This window comes from Morus notabilis, unplaced genomic scaffold, assembly GCF_000414095.1.
Source record: "Morus notabilis unplaced genomic scaffold, ASM41409v2 Scaffold43, whole genome shotgun sequence".
Classification (NCBI taxonomy): domain Eukaryota; kingdom Viridiplantae; phylum Streptophyta; class Magnoliopsida; order Rosales; family Moraceae; genus Morus; species Morus notabilis.
In genome coordinates, this window is record NW_010360031.1 from 171735 (window position 1) to 192617 (window position 20883).

The window sequence follows — 20883 nt, forward strand, 5'->3', positions numbered from 1 at the left end:
CGTGAAGCATTTCTCATTAACTCAGAGAGGTGAAGATCAACTGGGTTGTTTACACGGTTATTGCCCGAAGAAATGAGGGAAGAGATGAGTGAAAAATTGAAGAAATAGGAAGCAGAGAATCTCTGCGAAGACATGACAGGAGTGAAAAATTGGAAGAAGGAGAGAGCGTGTCTCTGCCAAGACAGGACACAACACTGACGAGGGAAGATGAGAAGGAGAACCAAGGAAGAGCAGAGAATCTCTGCCACGATCGAAGGCTGGAAGGACCTCTGGCAGAGAACGTGCTCTCTGGCATATAGTTGGGTGTTGCGGTGAGAATTAACTCACACGAAGCACAGTGAAAGTATTGTGCAAGGATTGAAATTTTGGGCTGAATCAGGGGGGGCCTGATTCTGAATCAGGACCCCAAAAATGACCCCTAACTCAAGTCTCTGACCCTAATCCATGCGACACCAAACACGATGTTGAGCACATGACTCCAATTTTTTGATCAGGATCTCCCAACCAAACGGGCCGTTAATAGAAGAGGTCTCATGAGTTTGTATTACTATATATATTTTTTTCCACTTCTTCAGTGGGCCGTGTCCCTACACCTTGTGCATGTAGCTCTGTGTCTAGTTTGGAGGATGAGTTTAAACTCACATGATTTTAGTGTAAGTAGTGGTTTTTCTTATAAAAAAATTTCAATGAAAAAAACTTATGTTTTAATATTTTCTTTCGTAAAATTTAAATTGTTATTCAAATCACTAATTTGAACCCATCTTTCAAAAGGGCCGAAAGTCTCAAATCCAATACTCATATAGTTTAGCAAATGTAACTTTTTTCGTATTCCCATATAACAATATTCCTACGTATGTGTAATATTTTATTGTTTAAATGTAACACTTAATGCTATATGTATGTGTCTAACTACAATATTTTCAATGTTACATTTAAGTAAATTGAGTGTTACATGTATGAATCAATGATACCTATACTAAAAAGTTACATTTGCTAGACCATATAGCCTCGTTTGGTACATGGGATATGGATTATGATTAGGATAAATAGTTCCAATCCCATGTTTGGTGACAATTATTGACCGGATGACTTGTCTGTTGGCCAAAAAATAGTACCAATTTTGTTGGATTATTTGTCCCTCTATAAATGTGGGATTATTTATCCAGAACTAGGATTAGAAATATTTTTCAAAACCTAACCCTTTCTCCCCCACAGATCTGCTACCCCCTGCCTAAGCGTGCTGCCGCCGCTAGCCGGAGTCACCATCGTCGCACGCCCACTGCCGTCGCCCGCCCATGTCTACCGCCGTCCCACCCCCACTCGTGGAGATCTTCGTAGCCGCCATTGCACGCCGCTCTCCCCCAACCCCAAACTCCCTCACCCAAGGCCACAATCGCAAGACCCACCCCAAATCTTTGCCGCCGGTGACCCTCCGGCATTCCCTGAATCTCCATTGCTTGTGACCCCATCCTTCCACATTCGATCTTCATCGCCTAAGACCACCCATCCTCCATACTTCGCCGCCCAACCTCCATACTTCGCCGCCCAACCTCCGTACTTCTCCAATCTCCGCCGCTAACCTCACACGCCACCAGGGATCTGGTCGATCGCCACCCTTTGTATGCTCCGTAATCATAACAGTGAAGGAGAATGAGGCTTTCGGTTTTCAGTTTCTGTCTAATCCGGAAGTTACCAAGCACAAAGTTGGATTTAGCCATATCCAATCCAATCATATCCAACCTATTCCAAACCTCATAATCCTATTTAAGCCAGCGTGAAAAACACGGCCTATGGGACTTGAGACAATACCGGACTGTAGTAGACAGTCTTATGCACCGGACAGACATAATTAAAACTGAGATCTCAATTTGTCTCTAGTAATTATTGAACAAGTGTTGCGCCAATAATGGATGCTTCCAGACCACAAGTTGTACAAAATCATACGTCTTTCAGGAACCCATCAACTCAATTTCACCACGTCACAAAACTGAGTCCCAAAAACCCCAAATATATCAAAATATATTTTTCCTTTTTCTTTTTTTTAATATATATTTAAGGTTCTCCAATCTTACGTTGCAGATAAAATTACAAAATTGAAAATATAGAAAACCAAAAAGTAGCCCACAGAGTCACAGACGTACCGTCCGTCCGTCTTTCTTTCCCCTCTATTTTTGGCGTCCTCTTTTTCATTACTGAGATCCCCGAATCCCTCTGTTTCTCTCTCCTGTTTAAAAGAGAAAAAGAAGAAGAAAGTGGTTGGTGGCAGTGGCGGTGGTGGATGGCAAAAACTAACAAGTACACCTCCATAAACTTCAACCACATCTATGAGAAAACCCTCCCCGCCAATTCCACTTCCAATTCAAACCCAAATCTCAAAACCCCTTCTTCTTCTTCTTCATCGACTTCTTTCTCGTACTCTGCGATCTCCTCCTCCAACAAGACCCATGGCGGCCGAATGCTCGTCCTAACCCGACCCACTCCAAAACCCATTTCCATTCCCCAGCCTCAGCCCCAAGCTCCGGTTCGAGATCCGGCCCGGGCCGAGCCCGGTTCTGACTTGATTTCGCTTCGGCCGTTGGGGAGGACCGGCGGCGGATCGCCGGTTGTAAGCCAGGAGAGGGAAGCTCCGGTTCCGGTGGCGCCGCCGAAGCCGGACAAGTTTGTGCCTCCGCATCTCAGGCCGGGATTCGTGGGCCGAGAGGAGAGGCCTGGGCCGGAGGTGACGGGCCAGAGAAATTTCGGGTCGCCGGGACGGTACGGGGAAGAGCGGCGGCCCAAGTCGGGTGGTGGGCATGAGAGGATGAGGAAGGGCGGTGATCATTCGGATCTGGCGACGATGAATCGGCCGAATTCTAGCTGATGGTAAGTTCTGTTTGCTCTTTTCTTTTTTGGGTTAATCTGATGTTTTCCATTTGTGCTTTTCATTTCAGTGATGCTATAAATGATTATGGAATAAGGATTTGTTTGTGGCTATGAAATATCAATTGCTTAAGAAATGTTTCCTTTTTGGTAATAGATCACGCAAAAAGAAGAAGTTGGGAAGTATGAACTAGAAAGAGGTAGCTACAGTGAGTTTTTAGTTGTGGTTTTTTATTGGTTTGATTTGAAAGTATAGAGAAGCATTGTGCGGCTAATTATTTGCGTCCATGAAGTTTAGTCTGGTGAAGAAAAAGGCATTTTTTGCGGATTTTTTAGTTAGTGTCTTATTGGAATGGAGGTGTTTGGAGATTAATGTATTTGTTATTTAGACTTTACCAACTCAACTTAACAAAGCTTGCTTGCATGAAAAGAAAAAAAAAAGTACCGAGTTTTGTGAGTTTTTTCTGAAACCACTCAGTAACTGATAGAAAAATCGAGTCCCATGGAACAGAAAGTGATGAGCAATTCAGTTTTTTTTTTTTTTTTGAAGTGAAATGTCATTTATTACTCAATCATTAGCTTAATCGGCATGAACACCATCCGCAATACAATCCGGAGTTTCCTCCAACCAAAACCTTTCAGAATCTAATGAAAGAGCAAAATGTGCTGGTGTGTGTGCTGCCTTGTTACACTTACATGAGATGAAGCAACATTGACCACCACCGGCCTCAACCATCAAAGATTTGATGTCATCTACCACTGTCCCGATCTCAGACAAGATGCCTGAATTATCAATACATTCAGCTGCTTCCGAGGAATCCGTTTCAACATCTTTAACCCATAAACCACTATCCCGAGCAAATAGCAGGCCCTCTCGTAAAGCTAAGCACTCAGCAACAAGAACACTAAATGTACCAGAAATCTTCTTTGAGAAAGCTCCCAAAACTACACCAGCCGAGTTTCTAATCAAACCCCCGACTCCTATGAGAGCAAAATTTGGAGAAACTGATGCATCCACATTTAACTTAAGATGCGACCCTATTGGAGGTTTCCACTGACGAGAAGTAATAGAAGGGCTTACCTTATCTGTCAAGGCTGCACGTTGAAAAGCTTGAAACTCCATGAGCCATGACGCAGCCCTTCTAGGACTATGCGAGCTTCACTACTCTTCCCTTCATGAATCAAAAGATTTCGGTCCTTACAAACCAGCCAAAGGACCATACAAAACAGTTCAAGATCCTCTCGTTTAAGAGCAGCAGACATGAACAGAAGAAATAAATCATCCTGATCTCCCTTAAACCGGGAAATTTTACTCCAAAAAACACTTTCTGACCAAATCCGCCATGCAACTGTGCAGCAGACTAAAGCATGAAAACCAGTCTCTAATCCTTCTTGACATCGTCTACATCCACGAACACTGCCAATGCCTCAATGAATTAAATTCTGCCCCGTAGGGAGAATATTATGAAAGGCTCTCCAAACAAAGAGCTTAACTTTATGGGGGATATTTAAGTGCCATAGTAACTTCTGCCAGTTACGATCTGCACACCCCGTCGAACAGTCAGCCAAATTAGCGCTTGCATAGCCACAAAATATCCTGACTTCACAGTATATTTACCTCGCCTATCATAGTGCCAACATAGACAATCGTCATCCCTCCCAACACCCATTGGAATGCTTTGTATAACCTCAGAATCCACAGCAAGAAAAGTAGAGTCAATCAGTCCCGAATTCCAGCCATTGAGGGATTGGGAAGGAGGGGAAAGATACCTTTGGTATCTGTGAAATGAGAATCATCTAAGCTGTCGATTAGGTCCTATGCTGGCACACACTCGTCACGAGTGTGCCTGCATTGTATGGTGGCATTAACACATGTCTATCGATATTTTCAGTGGCTGAAATGGTCCGCGGTTGTGTTTTTAGCTGCCTTCATTTGAATGAAAAAGCATCGTTGAATGGTTATACTCTGTCTTTTACGTTTCTTTGGTTATCCGAATAATTAATTAATTATTTATTTTTGGTTGCAACAAATAGTACAATATGCTCCTATGAGAAATAGATGTTTGACATATATGCTTTCAGTGAAATAATTGTGATTATTGTTTCTACGTTTTAGTATGATATTTATGCGCTTAAGAAGTTAGAAGAGACAATGTTTGGGAACAATTATGCGTCTTTCACAGAGCAGAGCATACTTATTCCTTTTCTTAGAAATTTGATGTAGGGCCAAAGATGGATTAAAGAGAAAGAGAGAAAGAGATAGAGGAAAAGAGAAGAACTAAGAGAAGAAGAAGAATTTAGAAAGAAGCGAGAACAATAGAGAGGAAATTTGTATATTCAATAACAATCATCAATACCTAAAGTAAAAAAGAAAAATACGTGTGTACTTATAGATGCATAAAAACGCAATAATAAGATAAGGGATTGTTTCAAAAATTTCCTCCGAACTATGACCCTTGTAACACTTTGCTCTTTGAATTTTAAAAAATAACATCTGTTCCCCCCGAATTTTGTTCAGTTAACAAGTTTTATCATTCTGTTACAATGAGTGACAGAATTGCCATGTATCACTTATTTAGTGAGAATTGAAAGCGCAATTACGCTTATACCCTCTTAATAAGATAATTTCTCATTTTTATTGAAAAAATTCACCATCTTCTCCGTGGGAATTGCTAAACTTAGTCAAATAGCTCTTGCTGCAACTTAAGCTTCAATCCAAATCCAGAAATTTTAGATTTTCCACCAACAGAAAGGCATCCCAATCCAGCTATATGCATATCTAAAAGTATTTGGGAGAAAAAATGAAATTTCTTTATTTCATATTACACAGTTTTACAATCATTCTTTCTCTTTAAATAGAGAAGAATTGAGAACCCTAATCACCCAAGGTGAGATCCCGGTGATTCTCTCTTAAACTAAAAAAGGAAACATATTTCTAATTATCCTAGAAACATACCTAATATAATTCTAGAAATCAGGAAACTAATTTACACTAAGTCAAATAAGGAAAGTAACCGGATTCCTCTCCAATCACTCGGTTTTTTCCACACTGCCCCCCAAGCTGGAGAATATATATTAATCATTCCCAACTTGTCTACTAGAAATTCAAAGTTGTCTTGATAATCCCTTGGTCAAACCATCAGCTACTTATTGGGACGAAGGAACATAAGAAAGCTCCACTATTCTCTCATCAATCTTCTCTTTGATGAAATGTCTATCAATCTCCACATGTTTGGTGTGATCATGGTGAATTGGATTTTGAGCTATACACAAAGCTACTTGATTGTCGCAATAGATCTTTAAAGTTGATCTATTCTCAAATCTCAATTCTTCCAACACTCTTCTAATCCAAATAGCCTCACAGATTCCATGTGCTAGAGCTTTGAACTCAGCCTCTGCGCTGCTGCGAGCCACAACATTCTGTTTCTTGCTTCTCCAAGTAACAAGGTTTCCCCAAACCATAGTACAATAGCCAGATGTTGATCTTCTATCTTCAATTGAACCTGCCCAGTCAGCATCAGTAAAAGCTTCAATGTGCCTCTTATTAGTCTTCCCAAAGAACATGCCTTTGCCTGGTGTCATTTTAAGATATCTTAGAATCCGGTAGACTGCATTGAGATGTTCTTCATGAGGAAAGTGCATATACTGACTCGCAACACTAACTGCAAATGCTATGTCAGGCCTGGTGTGAGATAAATAGATTAGTCTTCCAACCAGCTTTTGATATCCCCCCTTGTCTACAAGATCTCCTAACTTCTTTTTCTTTCCAAATCCATTCACTTCCACTGGTGTCTCGGATGGTCTTGCCCCTAGCTTACCTATTTCCTTTAAGAGATCAGTAGTGTATTTTCTTTGAAAAAGAAATACCTATTAGCGTGCGAGCCACTTCCATTCCCAGAAAGTATCTCAATTGTCCCAAATCATTGACTTCAAATTCTTTAGCCATCACATTTTTTTAACTCAGATAACTCCACAAGATTGTCTCATGTTAGAATGATATCATCCACATAAACTATCAAAATTGAAACCTTACCACCAGAGTGTTTATAAAACAAGGTATGATCAGCTTGTCCCTGTGTGAAGCCAAAACTCCTAACTGCCTTAGGAAATCGATCAAACCATGCTCTAGGGGACTGTTTCAGTCCGTAGAGAGACTTCTCCAATTTGCACACCTTATTACAACCAAACTCTCCCTCAAAACCTGGAGGTAAATCCATATACACTTCTTCTTCAAGAGTTCTATTCAGAAATGCGTTTTTGACATCCAACTGATGCAGAGGCTAGTCGAGATTAGCAGCCAATGAGAGTAGGATTCTGATTGTGTTGAGTTTGGCAACCGGTGCAAAAGTCTCGTTATAATCAACTCCAAAGGTTTGTGTGAAACCTTTCGCTACCAATCTTGCCTTATACCTTTCTACCGAACCATTTGCCTTATGTTTGATAGTAAACACCCATTTGCAGTCAACTGGACATTTCCCTTTAGGCAGCTCAACAACTGTCCACGTGCCATTCCTTTTTAAGGTCTCTATTTCTTCTAAAACAGCCTTCCTCCACAGTGGTTTTGTCAGCGCCTCATGAATACTTCTAGGGGTCTCTTCTTTAGAAATCTTCTCGGTTGCAGCTCGGAAAGTAGAAGATAGATGAGCGAATGACATGAAGTTGTAGAGAGGGTGCTAGTGCAGGTCTGGGTACCTTTCCGAAGAGCAATAGGGACATCAAGATCACTGAGAGATTGTTCTAGCTCAACTGACTGACTTTCCTCCACTCCAGATTCCTCAGGGACAAAACTTGTCTCAATCATTTGTGTGTGATCAGGCTCTTGACAGTGCTCTGGAGTAGTGATAGGCTTCAGTTGTCTTTGAGATTGTCCACCCTGCCTAGAATAAACACGAAGTTCGTTTTGTGATTCCTTTTGTGGTTCATTTTGTGTGCTTTGCACGTGTGATTCTCCACCTGTTTCCAAATCATTAGATAGCACAATAGGTAACACAGGATTTTTTACTGGTGGGGTAAGAGACTCTGACTCCAATTCTGACTCAATGGAAAAATCCCAAAGCTGCCTTCCACTGTCACTCTTCCCCTAAAGGGGTAGATTTGGGGGTAGTAAGCTTGATCTTCGAAAAAAGAAACATCCATGGATGTGTATACTTTCCATGTACTTGGACAGTAACACTTAAACCCTTTTAATATTTGGAGAGTAGCCCAAGAAAATAACATTTGACAGCTCTAGGATCATGTTTGCTCAGCAGAGGGGACATTGAATGAACAAAAATAGTACACCTGAAAGTTTTGAGAGGAAGATTATGAAATAGGTGAGATTGAGGATAAGACTGACGAAGAATGTTTAAAGGTGTTTGATACTGAAGGACACGAGATGGAAGATGATTGATTAGTGTCGGCAAATCAGGATTGTGAAGTTAGGATTTGATTTTTGAATAAATTAGGAAAGAATCAAAGATTAGAATAAAATCCCTGATTATGTGGGATCCTAGGGTTTTATCGTGTATTCTCTATTTCTATTTAAATGTGTTCTATTTTCTGGAATGAATAAGAAAAAATACAGAGAGCTATTCTCTCTTTCTGTCCCCGGTATTCTCCTATAATTAGATAGGAAGATGTAAGAACTACATCACCCCAGAAAGATTTGGGAACATTATTAGTGAACATGAGTGCACGAGCCATTTTAAGTAAGTGTCTGTTCTTGCGTTCTGCAACACCATTTTGTTGATGGGTGTCAACACAAGAGCTTTGATGAATTATTCCATTTTCTACTAGATAAGGACTCAAAGTGTTATTAAAGTATTCTCGTCCATTATCTATACGAAGAATTTAGATTTTTGTTTGAAATTGGGTTTGCACCATTTTATGAAATTGTTGGGAAATCAGTGCGGCATTTGACTTTTCTTTCAAAAGGAATACCCAACAAACTTGAGTGTGATCATCAATAAAGGTTATAAATCAGCGTGCACCAGATATATTACTTATTCTTAAAGGCTCCCAAACATCACTGTGAATGAGTGAAAAAGGTTTAGAGATTTAATAAATTTGTAAAGGATAGGAAACTCGGGTATGTTTTGCAAACTGACATATTTCACATACAAACAAGTGAACATCTTTATTGACAAACAATGAAGGAAACAACTTTTTTAGATGTAGGAAACTAGGATGACCAAGTCTATTATGCCATAATATAATTTCATTGGAAACAGAAGCAGAATTACAACTTAAAGCTTGAACTTGTTTATTCTTGGAAAGTGGAGAACCTTCGAATAGGTATATCCCATCACATTCCTTAGCACTGCCAATCGTCTTCCCCGAAATTAAATCCTGAAACTCACACAAAGAATGAGAGAGCTTAGCAAACAATTCATATCTCTTGTTAACTTCGCAATGGACAAAAGATTACAAGCAATAGTTAGAATATATAACAGAGTGCAATGTTATATAATCCGAAATCCTCACTGTTCCTTTTCTTGTTACGGATGCTAATGAGCCATCAGCAATTTTAATCTTTAGACCATCGTTACTAGTATTGAACTCTGAGAAAAGACTCGTACAATTGGTCATGTGATCTGAAGCTCCTGAATCAACAATCTAAACATCTTTGCACGTAGTTTTGGTTGTTAGAGCGGAGAGAAAATTACCCTTTTGCGCTACTGTTGCTGTTGGCCCTGTGGAGGATGTTGTTGCCAATGCTCGCTGTGACAAGAGCACTTGAAGCTGCTCTAACTGCTCCTTACTGAATGCTGAGCTAGTGCTGTTTTCTGCAGCCTTTTCGCTTCCTCCAGATGAGGCTGCAAAGCCTCTGTTTTCACCAAGTTGTCGCTGGCACTAGCATTCTCTTGCTGGTTTCCAGTCTGGCGGCTTCCCATGAATCTCCCAACATGTGTCCTTTGTGTGCCCATTACGTTTGCAGTGGTCACACCATGGTCTATCATTCCTCCTATGATTTTGGCCATCTCCACTGGAACTAGGACTTTTTTCTAACAACCAATGTTGATTCTTGGTGGGCGATTCAATAACATGTTGCACGTTTTTCTCCTTTCGGCCAAGCATCACTCTTTGTCGTGCTTCTTCACGTCTCACTTCTGCAAATGCCTCCTTAATTTTGGGGAATGGTTTGAAACCGAGCACACGTCCACGAACTTCATCTAGTTCCTTGTTGAGTTCGAGTAGGAAGTCAAAAACTCGTTCTTTGTCAAGCATCTTCTTGAATTTTGCACTATCGGTGGAGCAACTCTAATTGTAGTCCTGATACAAATCCAATTCCTACCACAATACTTGTAATTCATTATAGTATTCGGTGACACTAAGATTACCTTGCATTTTTTCTCTTAAGGCTGACTTTATGTCAAAGATTTGGGCTGAATTCCCAAGATCTAAATACATCTCCTCTACCATCTCCCAAATCACATTCGCTGTCTTGTAGTAAAGGTATACTCGGCTAATGGTAGGTTCCATTGAGTTTAACAGCCACGTCTTCACCATTGAGTCCTCTGATTTCCACTTATTGTATGCCGGTGTCCCTGTTTTAGGCGGTTTTGCTTCTCCGGTTAAGTAATCCAGCCGTCCCTTTCCATCAATAACAAGGATGACCGATTGGGACCATTCAACATAATTGGCTCCGTTTAACTTGTGGTGCGTGATCTGCAGTGAGTGACTATCACTGACATTGATGATTTGTTGTGATCCTCCTTGGGAGTTCTGAGTTGTTGGCGAGATGTGCTCGCTGGTTGTCGGAGGTGGCTTCACGAGAAGCCCCTGTCATGGCAGTTTTCACATAAAGTATTATTCCTTCTTTGATGCCATAAAGGTATTTGGGAGAAAAGATGAAATTTCTTTATTTCATATTACACAGTTTTACGATCATTCTTTCTCTTTAAATAGAGAAGAATTGAGAACCCTAATCACCCAAGGTGAGATCCCGGTGATTCTCTCCTAAACTAAAAGAGGAAACATATTTCTAATTATCCTAGAAACATACCTAATATAATTCTAGAAATCAGGAAACTAATTTACACTAGTTTAAATAAGAAAAGTAACCGGATTCCTCTCCAATCACTTGGGTTTTTCCACAATATCTAATACCCTTTTGTATATAATATATCCAACAACTAAGGACCAGACTCCAGCGTTGAAGGATCTAAATATATACCACGGCAAATCAATACAACAGCGAACAGTAAGTAGAGTATTACTACACAACCTTACAAACTATCAAGCAATCCTTAATTACCCCAGGTCGGAATGTCAAGCTTCTATTATATATGGCTGCCTGTTGGTATTGGTAAAGTCAAATTCTATTCACAGTCAGAACTCACAAAGTTACTTATCTCATCCATCACGGTATAGAAGTGTTCGGTGTTGGGCAACAAGTAGAACCCAATTGTTGCCTTCTCCAGATATAGCTTCTTGATTAGCTTTCTCAAGCCCTTTAACATAAGACAATTGCCAGTCCTGAATAAGATCCAAACCAGCCACCACAACAAGGCTCTTGGGAAACTTGAGTCCTTCTAGGCTCTTACCCCTTGGACCAAATGGGTTGCACGCCGGATGGTCCCTGTCTTCGCCCTCGGGGAGAAAAGCTCTCTAGTACCAGTCTCGGTCGAGGAGGGTAACAAAATATTTCCCATCTAACCTTCTCTCAGATTCAGTCCTCTCTTGCCCACTAAACATTGGATTGAGCAGGATGTTCCCTAATACTTCAATTCCTGATTCCACTGCTCTTAAAGCAACATTGTGCACAATGTTTCCACCAGAGCTGTCACTGGCCAAATTTATATGAACCTTTGAGTCCTTTTTGCTTTGAAGCCATGATCTTGAGTTCACCAACTTGAAAGCATCCCATCCATCATCATAGGCGAGGAGGTGAGGAAAAAAAAGAAGCAAAATGTTAGGATCCGTTAATGACTTGGGAACTTGTTTGGTTAGTGGGCTGGTATAGTTAGTAGCACCTAGTATCAATAAACGGCTTAGTAGCTCACTAGAGGTATGTTGTCATTTGGAGAGTTTTGAGAAACTGAGATTAGGGAGAGTGGTGGTCTCTCGAATACCACTAAATTAGGAGTTCCCGGAGTACTCGAATTCTCTGTTCTATCATTTACATTTCAGTGTAATTTGGTGTTCTTGGCTGATTAGATTAATAAAATTCCCTCCAATTATTCTCATTTTCTTGCTGTTTCTGGTGTGTGTGAGTGTGGTATTGGTATTTGGCTGATTTTCTGAGTTAGGATCCTAACAAGGGTATCAAAGCATCTACGATCCATAGAGCCTTTTGAGTTAAGAGAGAAACTTAGGGCTATTCTGAGAGGTAATCTCAAGGTTTCTGGAGGGAGTATCGGGGGGTTCCGGGACTAGGTGGGGAAGGTTCGGACTCAGATGGAAGACGTGCAGGCGGTGCTGCGGAGGATGGAGGCACTGCTGGCGGCGCGGCCGATGGCCGGGAAGGCCGAGTCGGGGCGAGGAGAGCCCAGATCGCGTCGACCCAGGCGGAGTGGAGGTGCCAAATCGGGCGGATCTTCGCCGGGAAGCGCCGATTCACGAAGATCGAGGCCGCGAGAGGGATGTTGGTCTCATGGAGGAGCGCGAGATCCGTCGCGATCTGGGGCTGGGTGGTCCGGATCTGCAGCGTGAGGGGTTGTTCGATGACGGGAGAGGGCGGTGGAGCTTGTTCGGTGACGGGAATCGGAATGTGTTAGGATTCTAGTCCTTAATGCAAAAGAATGAACTAACTAGAGTGACTGGAAATTGGCAATTGCCGTCTTTATTGAATTCCAATTACTGCAATAACATCAAGAGCTTTAGCGGAGCTCTGAAGATAATGGAAATGAAGAGAAATACAAGGAATATAGGAAAATAAAGATAGAAGGGATTTTCGAGGAATCCCCAACCTCCCAGTGGACAATTCCAGCACTAAATTCGACTTCCCCACTCCCTTCCTTGATGCTCCCCATATATCCACCGGTCCTCTAACCAATTTCGCGCATCTCCCTAGATGGGCCCTTCGTGCTTGCCACGCTCCCTCCCCGATCCATCTCATTTGGGCCTGGGCCCATCTCAATTCCTCTCTTGGCCCTCCTCACGTAAACCTTTCGTACCGGAGGTCTAACATCACTCCCCCCTTCGAAGACAACCTTGTCCCCAAGGTTGTGGTGGGGAAATTGGGCCTGAAACACATCTAGGTGCTCCCACGTAGCCTCCCAATCCGGCAGTCCCTTCCATTTAACCAAAATCTCTGCCACTTCCCACCCCAGGAGGTCCACCGGCCTCGGATAACCTCGGAAGGTTCGACCTGCAGTTCCAATTCATCCGAGAGCTAAGGTGGGAGAGGTTGACACCTGGGGTCACTGCCCCTAAATGGTTTCAACTGGGAAACATGAAAAACCGGGTGAATTTGAGCCTCCGCTGGGAGCTGCAGGCGATATGCTACCTCACCTATCTTCTCTAGGACCTCGAAAGGTCCGTAAAAACGTGGAGCCAGCTTCTCATTCGGCTGCCGTGCCAAGGATTTGAGGCGGTAGGGCCTCAACTTGAGGAGAACATGGTCCCCTGGAGAGAAGGATAGTTCTCGGCGGTGAGCGTCCGCAAACCTTTTCATACGCTGCTGAGCCAGCACCAAGTGTCCCTTGAGGACGTCCAGGAGCGCATTCCGTTGTTGAAGCTGGAGGTTGACATCTTCTACAGCTGAGGGAGAATCCTGGAATCTAAAGACTGTAGGTGGATCCCGCCCGTAGACCACCTGAAATGGGGAGTGCTTCGTTGAAGCATTATAGGTAGTATTGAACCAAAATTCAGCCCACGGCAGAAACTGGAGCCAGCTGCGTGGTTTGTCACTAACGAAACAGCGGAGGTATACTTCCAAGCACCTGTTCACAACCTTAGTTTGTCCATCGGACTCGGGGTGGTAAGCGGAACTGCGACTCAAGTGGGTACCCTGTGCCCGAAACAGTTAACGCCAAAAAAGACTCATGAAGAGCGGATCGCGATCCGTGATGATGGAACATGGGATGCCGTGGAGTCTTACCACATCCCGAACAAACACCTCAGCCACCCTCTTGGTTATGAATGGGTGAGATAAAGGCAAAAAATGAGCGTATTTCGACAGGCGATCGACTACCACTAGGATTGTGTCCATACCTTGCGATCGAGGTAAGCCACATATAAAATCCATGGAAATATCCTCCCACACCCTCGCCGGAATAGGTAATGGTTGCAGCAACCCCGTAGGAACCAGTGCCTCAGATTTGGAACGTTGGCAAACGGAGTAGTTAGCAACATACTCTCGGATGTCGCCCTTCATTCCCCGCCAAAACAGATTGTCTGCCACCCTCTTATATGTCCTCAAAAAACCAGAGTGTCCTCCCAAGGCGGAATCGTGGAATTCATGCAACAACCTGCGTATCCAAGGTGACTTACGTGGTAAAACGACCCTGCCCTGGTAGCACAAGAGGTCCTGATGTAATGAGAATCCGGATGTTACTTTCTCACCCCTGTCTAACTTACCAATTAATGCCACGCATTACTCGTCTTGCCGCTGCTCCTGCCGAATCTCAGTCCAGTTTACTAGCTGCGGTATGGACAGAGCAATCAGCTCCATCGCTGCGCCTTCCCCACGCTGAGACAACGCATCAGCGACCCGGTTCGAAGCGCCCTGCTTATACTGCAACTCGAAGTCATACCCAAAAAGCTTAATTGCCCAGCGGAGGTGTTCGGGAGGCAAAAGCCGTTGATCCATAAGGAACCTTAGGCTCTGTTGATCGGTGTGCACCACAAAGTGGCGCCCAAGCAAGTAGTGGTGCCACTTTTGCACCGCTAATACGACTGCCATGAGCTCATGCTCATAAACCGACCGGAGTCGTGTAGTCCCCGATAGCTCTTTGCTGACAAAGGCAATGGGCCTCCCTTCTTGCATTAGAACGGCGCCCAAACCTGAGCCGGAGGCATCTGTTTCCACCACGAAAAGCTTTGAGAAATCTGGCATTGCCAGGACCGGCAGGGTGGTCATGGCATGCTTAAGGGCGTCAAATGCAGCCCCTGCCTCTTGAGTCCATTTGTACTCTCCTTGTCTGAGTAGTTCGGTCATAGGTCTCGCCAATTGTCTGAAATTGCGAACGAATTGCCGGTAATAACCGGCTAGCCCCAAATATCCCCTAACCCCACGGACGCTCTTGGGTGTGGGCCAAGCCACAACAGCCTCGATCTTAGCCGGATCAGCCGCCACTCCAGCGGCCGAGATTACATGTCCCAGGTACTCCAGCTGTTGTTGCCCGAATGCACACTTCTTCCTATTTGCGAATAACTGCTCATCCCTTAAGACTTGCAGGACTGCAGCGAGATGCTCCTGGTGCTCCTCCCAAGTGCGGCTGTAAACTAAGATGTCATCAAAGAATACCAATACAAAACGGCGCAGGTAAGGCTGGAAAACCTTATTCATGAGCGCCTGAAACGTGGCTGGGGCGTTTGTCAAGCCGAACAACATGATCAAGAATCCGTAGTGCCCCTCATGTGTACGGAATGCAGTCTTTTCCACATCAAATTCCCTGACTCGGATTTGATGATATATGCCCTTAGGTCCAATTTCGAAAACACTGCCGCCCCATGTAATTCGTCCAAAAGTTCGTCGATGACAGGAATGGGAAATTTGTCCGGGACCGTGAGCTGGTTAAGGGCTCGGTAGTCCACGCAGAAACGCCAGCTTCCGTCCTTTTTCTTGACTAACAGAACGGGGCTGGAGAAGGGGCTACTGCTCGGCCTAATAACCCCAGAAGCCAACATTTCAGCCACGAGCTTTTCTATCTCACTCTTCTGCACTTGGGGGTACCTGTACGGCCGAATGTTGGGCTGTTCCGCCCCTGGTTTGAGAACGATCTGGTGATCCCGTGCCCGGTTTGGCGGTAAACCACTCGGTGTCTCAAACACAGTAGCGAATTGAGCCAAGACCCCTTGAAGAGCCTCTGGTTCCTTGGCTCGGGACTCGTCAACCACCCCCCCTTCAATAGCATATATTTCTAACAACGCTCCTGCTATATCCCCGTGGAATGTCCGGGTTAAAGTCCTTAAACTCACAGGCTCCAACTTCAGCGTCGGGTCCCCCGTTAAACAAATCCACCCCGCCTCGGACTTGAATTTCAGGGTAAACTTTTGCCAGTCAGCCCTGACCTCCCCCAGCGTTTGTAGCCATGCCACCCCCAGAACCACCTCAGCACACCCCAGTTCAAAAGGAACGAAATCCCCCAAAACTGAGTACCCTTGGATTCTGAGCTCTACCCCCCTTACACACTCCCTGTCATTTAAAACAGGTGCCGTTACCTACCTGAATTCCATAGGTGCTTGTAGTCGCTAGGGGAATTTGCAGCTCCCTCACAACCCGTAGAGACAGGAAATTGTGGGAAGCCCCACTGTCCACCAAAACCATCACCTCGCGGCTTCCGATGGTCCCTTTCAGCTTCAGGGTGTTGGCAGACGAAACTCCTATCAGTGAATTGAGCGAGATGCCCGCCATCCCTTCGACCTCTTCTGTGGGTGGCTCCACCGCCTTGGCCGAATCTTCATCCTCCTCCCCTTCCTCTTCTGACACCAGTAGCACCTGCAACTGCCGATTCTTACATCGGTGCCCTGGACTAAACTTCTCGTCGCACCTATAACACAGCCCCTTGGTCCGTCGGCGCTGGACCTCATCATCGGTAAGCCTCTTGAAACTAGCCCCACCCCCTTCTAAAGTCCCTGTCTGTTGCGAATGCCACACTCGGGGTCGGTGGGTGGGAGCCGACTCCTTTCCTAGGTTGGACTGAAGGGAGTTCCCAGTAGATCATAGAACGGGGTTGGGCTTCTCACACAAGCCCATACCCTTCCCAAATTCCTCATATCTCCACCCCCGGCCCATTTTCCCTTTCCTAAGTCTTTCTATGGCCTCATTCCTATCTTCAATTTGTTGGGCCAAGTCCATTACCTCTTGGAGGTTAATGGGCCGGTGCAATTTTACTTCAGCCCTCACATCTTCCCGTAACCCATTAAGAAAAGCTCCACAGAAAATCGGTTCAGGAATACCTCTCATCGACGTTGCCAAAGGCTCAAAGCGATCGCGGTATTCGGCCACCGAGCTGCCTGCCGCAGCGCCATCAGCCTTTCTGTCGGGTCGCCGTCCTTCGTGCGGCTGAAGCGGTGGAGGATAGCTGTCTTCAAGTCGCACCAACCGGCAAACGACTATTGGGAGTCCAGCCACTGGAACCAGCCGAGGGCCCTTCCCTCCATGCAAATCGAAGCAACCATTACCTTCTCCCCCTCCTCGACTCCGTTAATGGTGAAGTAGCGTTCTGCGCGGAACACCCAACCATATGGGTCGTCCCCCTGGAATATCGGCACCTCAAGTCATCTTCCCCGATGATCCGTTCGGCCGCGGCCCCGTTCTTGCGACTCGTTCTGCATCCGCCGTTCCCGGTCACACACTTGTTCCCGCCGCTGGGGAATCGGCGGCTGGGCCTCGAGATGGCGACCCAACATAGTTTCCAGTCGGAGAAGGGAACCCTGTACGTCCCCGATCTGGATTCCCAAGGCCTCCACGTCCTCATGTAGCTGAGGTATGTGATCCACCATCGCTCTCATCAAACGTACTGTATCTCTGATCGCCTCAAGATCACCTTCCAACCCAGAGATGCGCTCCGTGGTGTTCGTCGCCGGCGCACCGTGAGCCATGGATCGCTGGCTCTGATACCAAATGTTAGGATTCTAGTCCTCAATGCAAAAGAATGAACTAACTAGAGTGACTGGAAATTAGCAATTGCCATCTTTATTGAATTCCAATTACTGTAATAACATCAAGAGCTTCAGCGGAGCTCTGAAGATAATGGAAATGAAGAGAAATACAAGGAATACAGGAAAAGAAAGATAAGAAGGGATTTTTGAGGAATCCCCAACCTCCCAGTGGACAATTCCAGCACCAAATTCGACTTCCCCACACCCTTCCTCGATGCTCCCCATATATTCACCGGTCCTCTTAACCAATTTCGCGCATCTCCCCAGATGGGCCCTTCGTGCTTGCCACGCTCCCTCCCCGATCCATCTTAATTGGGCCTGGGCCCATCTCAATTCCTCTCTTGGCCCTCCTCACGTAAACCTTTCGTACCGGAGGTCTAACAGAATGGGAGCCGGAGTTAGAGGAGGAGAGGCTTGCTCCAGGGCTAGGACGGCATGGGTACCCTCGGAACAGGGAACCCATCCCTGTTTCGGTCACGGTTGGGGCTGATTTCGGACCGATTTGGACCGGGCCTCGCGATTCCGCGTGAAAGGGGCTGATTCCGGTGCTACGGAGATAGATCCCGGCACGACGGAGGCTGGGTGTGTCGAGTTGGCTGCTGTTTGGATAGGGCCTCACGATTACGGCGTGAAAGGGGTTGATTCCAGTGTACTTAGGGCTAGTTCTGACGCCATGAAGGCTGGGATTTACAATTCCGACGCGATTAAGATCAATTCTGGCGATTTGGGGGCTGGTCTCTTGATGGGAGGGCTGGGACTTAGAATCCAAGTGTCATGAGGGATGATTTTGGAGCAATTAGAATTGGGTCTTGGAATTCTAGCGTGATTGGGGCTGATTTCCGCGCAATTAGGGCTGATTTCCGTGCAATTGGGGGTGGGCTTCGTGATTATGGTGTGATTAGGGCATATTTTGGCGAGCCAAGGGCTGGGTTTCTCAAATCCGGCGTGATTTGGGTTGGTTCCGATGCCGTTAAGGTTGGGCTGCACACTTCCAACGCGATTAAGGACAATTCCAGTGACATTTGGACTGGGTCTTCTTATTTTGATCCGATTGGGGTCGGATCTACAAAGAGCGGGGTGGCATAAGGGGGGTGAATGGAATTAGTGTGATAGGAATCGGAAGGAAGTGGAGACACACGGCTGTGATTACTTAACACCTTGAGAACAAGGTGTTTCTTTAGGGCGGGGGTAATGTTAGGATCCGTTAATGACTTAGGAACTTGTTTGGTTAGTGGGCTGGTATAGTTAGTAGGAATTAGTATAAATAAAGGGCTTAATAGCTTACTAGAGGTATGTTGTGATTTGGAGAGTTTTGAGAAACTGAGATTAGGGAGACGGGTGGTCTCTCGAATACCACTAAATTAGGAGTTCCTATAGTACTCAAATTCTTCGTTCTATCATTTACATTTAAGTGTAATTTGGTGTTCTTGGCTGATTAGATTAATAAAATTCCCTCCAAATATTCTCATTTTCTTGCTGTTTCTGGTGTGTGTGAGTGTGGTATTGGTGTTTGGCTGATTTTCTGAGCTAGGATCCTAACACAAAATGAGAATGAAGACGGTGAATTTTTTCAATAAAAATGGAGAATTATCTGATTAGGAGGGTGTAAGCATAATTGCACTTTCAATTCTCACTAAATAAGTGACACGTGGCAATTCCGTCACTCATTGTAACATAAGGATAAAACTTGTTAATGGAACAAAGTTTGGGAGGAACGAATGTTACCTTTTAAAATTCAGGGAGCAAAGTGTTACAAGGGGCATAGTTCAGGGGGAATTTTTAAAATTAATCCTAAGATAAACATGACCAAATAATAAAATAAATTTGAATAATCTTAGTAGATGAACTCACATTGTGAATTCTGGACTATTCATATCTTATTCTTTATCAACGTTATTTGCACTTGAAAAGTACGCTGGCGCTGGTGGGAGCTTTGGAAATGCAATAGAAAATAGCTTTCTATATTAAAAAAAAAAAAGGCCAAGTCAATACTTTGTTGGTATAACCATGACCTGTTTAGGTAGTTTCACGATTCAAAAGCTTGTGATCGGTCAAGAATGTTATTGCTAAACATGGAGAGAAACTTCAACGCAATTACTAACTTTTTGTGGTGTTGTTTTTTTCAAAGAGCCAAGAGAGAATTTGTGACTTCACCGCATGAAAATATAACTGCATTTTTTGATGAAACATATTGGTGTCATTTTTGCTAGGAAATGACGAACTGTCGAGTTGGCATGAATTAGTTCCTCTCAGAATGAGCAACCCATATTACCTTGAGCTAGATATTGATTTTTTTAGGGACTATTAATTTTATGTATTTGTTTGGAGAAGTTGTGTTTTTGATTGTTTGGTCATAGTACACATTTTCAGATTTTTAGTTAAAGATGACTTGAATAAAAAGAACGTTGGGTGCCTTTAGAATTTGGTTTCAGCAGATCAGTACTACACTAGTTATACTTATAACTAAGCTCTCAACGTTGCCTCTGTTTCAGGTTCTTTTACGCGGTCGAACTCTTTCCCGACGACGAAGTCCCGAGGACAAAGATTGAACTCTCTTGATTCCCCAGATGGAATCTCTACAGTGACCAGCTGCTGTTTTTGTTCCTCTGGAACGTGCACCAAAATCTGAAGAATCTTCGAAGTTTCAGGTAATACAAAGTTGAATCCAAACAGGTTTGCACCTTTTGGCTCCAAACGACAGCATTTATATAAAATCCAGAAATTGAAATGTAGTATCAGACAGGAAAGGCTCTTGACACCCAAACCCCTTCTTCTGGATTGGTAGTTGTTAGCTCTATTTACCATTAAACAAAGAAGAGACCCGGATATTTGTGAACTATGGGGATGCATTTTACTATTGTGACGTATGCTTTTTCATACTTTCTGGGGGAAGCATCATGATTGCTGACCGATGCTTCCATTTTAAATATTCTTTTGACTTCATTGTACCTTAGACAACCTCTTTGTGAGAAGATTTTAATTTATGTTTACCTGAACTCGCTTGAATTTCTCTTTTTGATGTTCCACATATGTTATACCTTAACCACTTGATGATGTGCTTTTTGATCAGAAACAATAGTTTATACGTATGCATGCATAAAAAATCATATATGGCAGTTTATACATGTAATATCGTAAAATGAAATAATTTATGGCGTCAATATGTTAACAATCTATGATCCTGTGCCGTGAACAATACATTTAAGACGCGTTTACTTCACAATTAAAGGAAAAGGAAATGTGAAAAATGATTCCATTTCACATCTAATTAGT

The 20883-nt window shown here is 44.0% G+C and overlaps 1 protein-coding gene across 2 annotated transcripts; it reads left to right on the plus strand.

Annotated features, from left to right (window-relative positions):
- The first annotated feature begins 951 nt into the window (after positions 1 to 951).
- On the plus strand, positions 952 to 20140 carry LOC21393830 (histone-lysine N-methyltransferase SETD1A). Of its 2 annotated transcripts, XM_024164029.1 has the most exons (3): positions 952 to 2862; positions 3017 to 3059; positions 20103 to 20136. In XM_024164029.1, exon 1 carries the CDS (start codon positions 2279 to 2281, stop codon positions 2858 to 2860), a length of 582 nt encoding a protein of 193 aa, XP_024019797.1. In that variant the 5' UTR covers positions 952 to 2278; the 3' UTR covers positions 2861 to 2862; positions 3017 to 3059; positions 20103 to 20136. The 2 variants fall into 2 exon arrangements, with proteins under 2 accessions (XP_024019797.1, XP_010093973.1); XM_010095671.2 differs by lacking the exon at positions 3017 to 3059 and having other exon boundaries at positions 955 to 2862; positions 20103 to 20140.
- Positions 20141 to 20883: the final 743 nt, after the last annotated feature.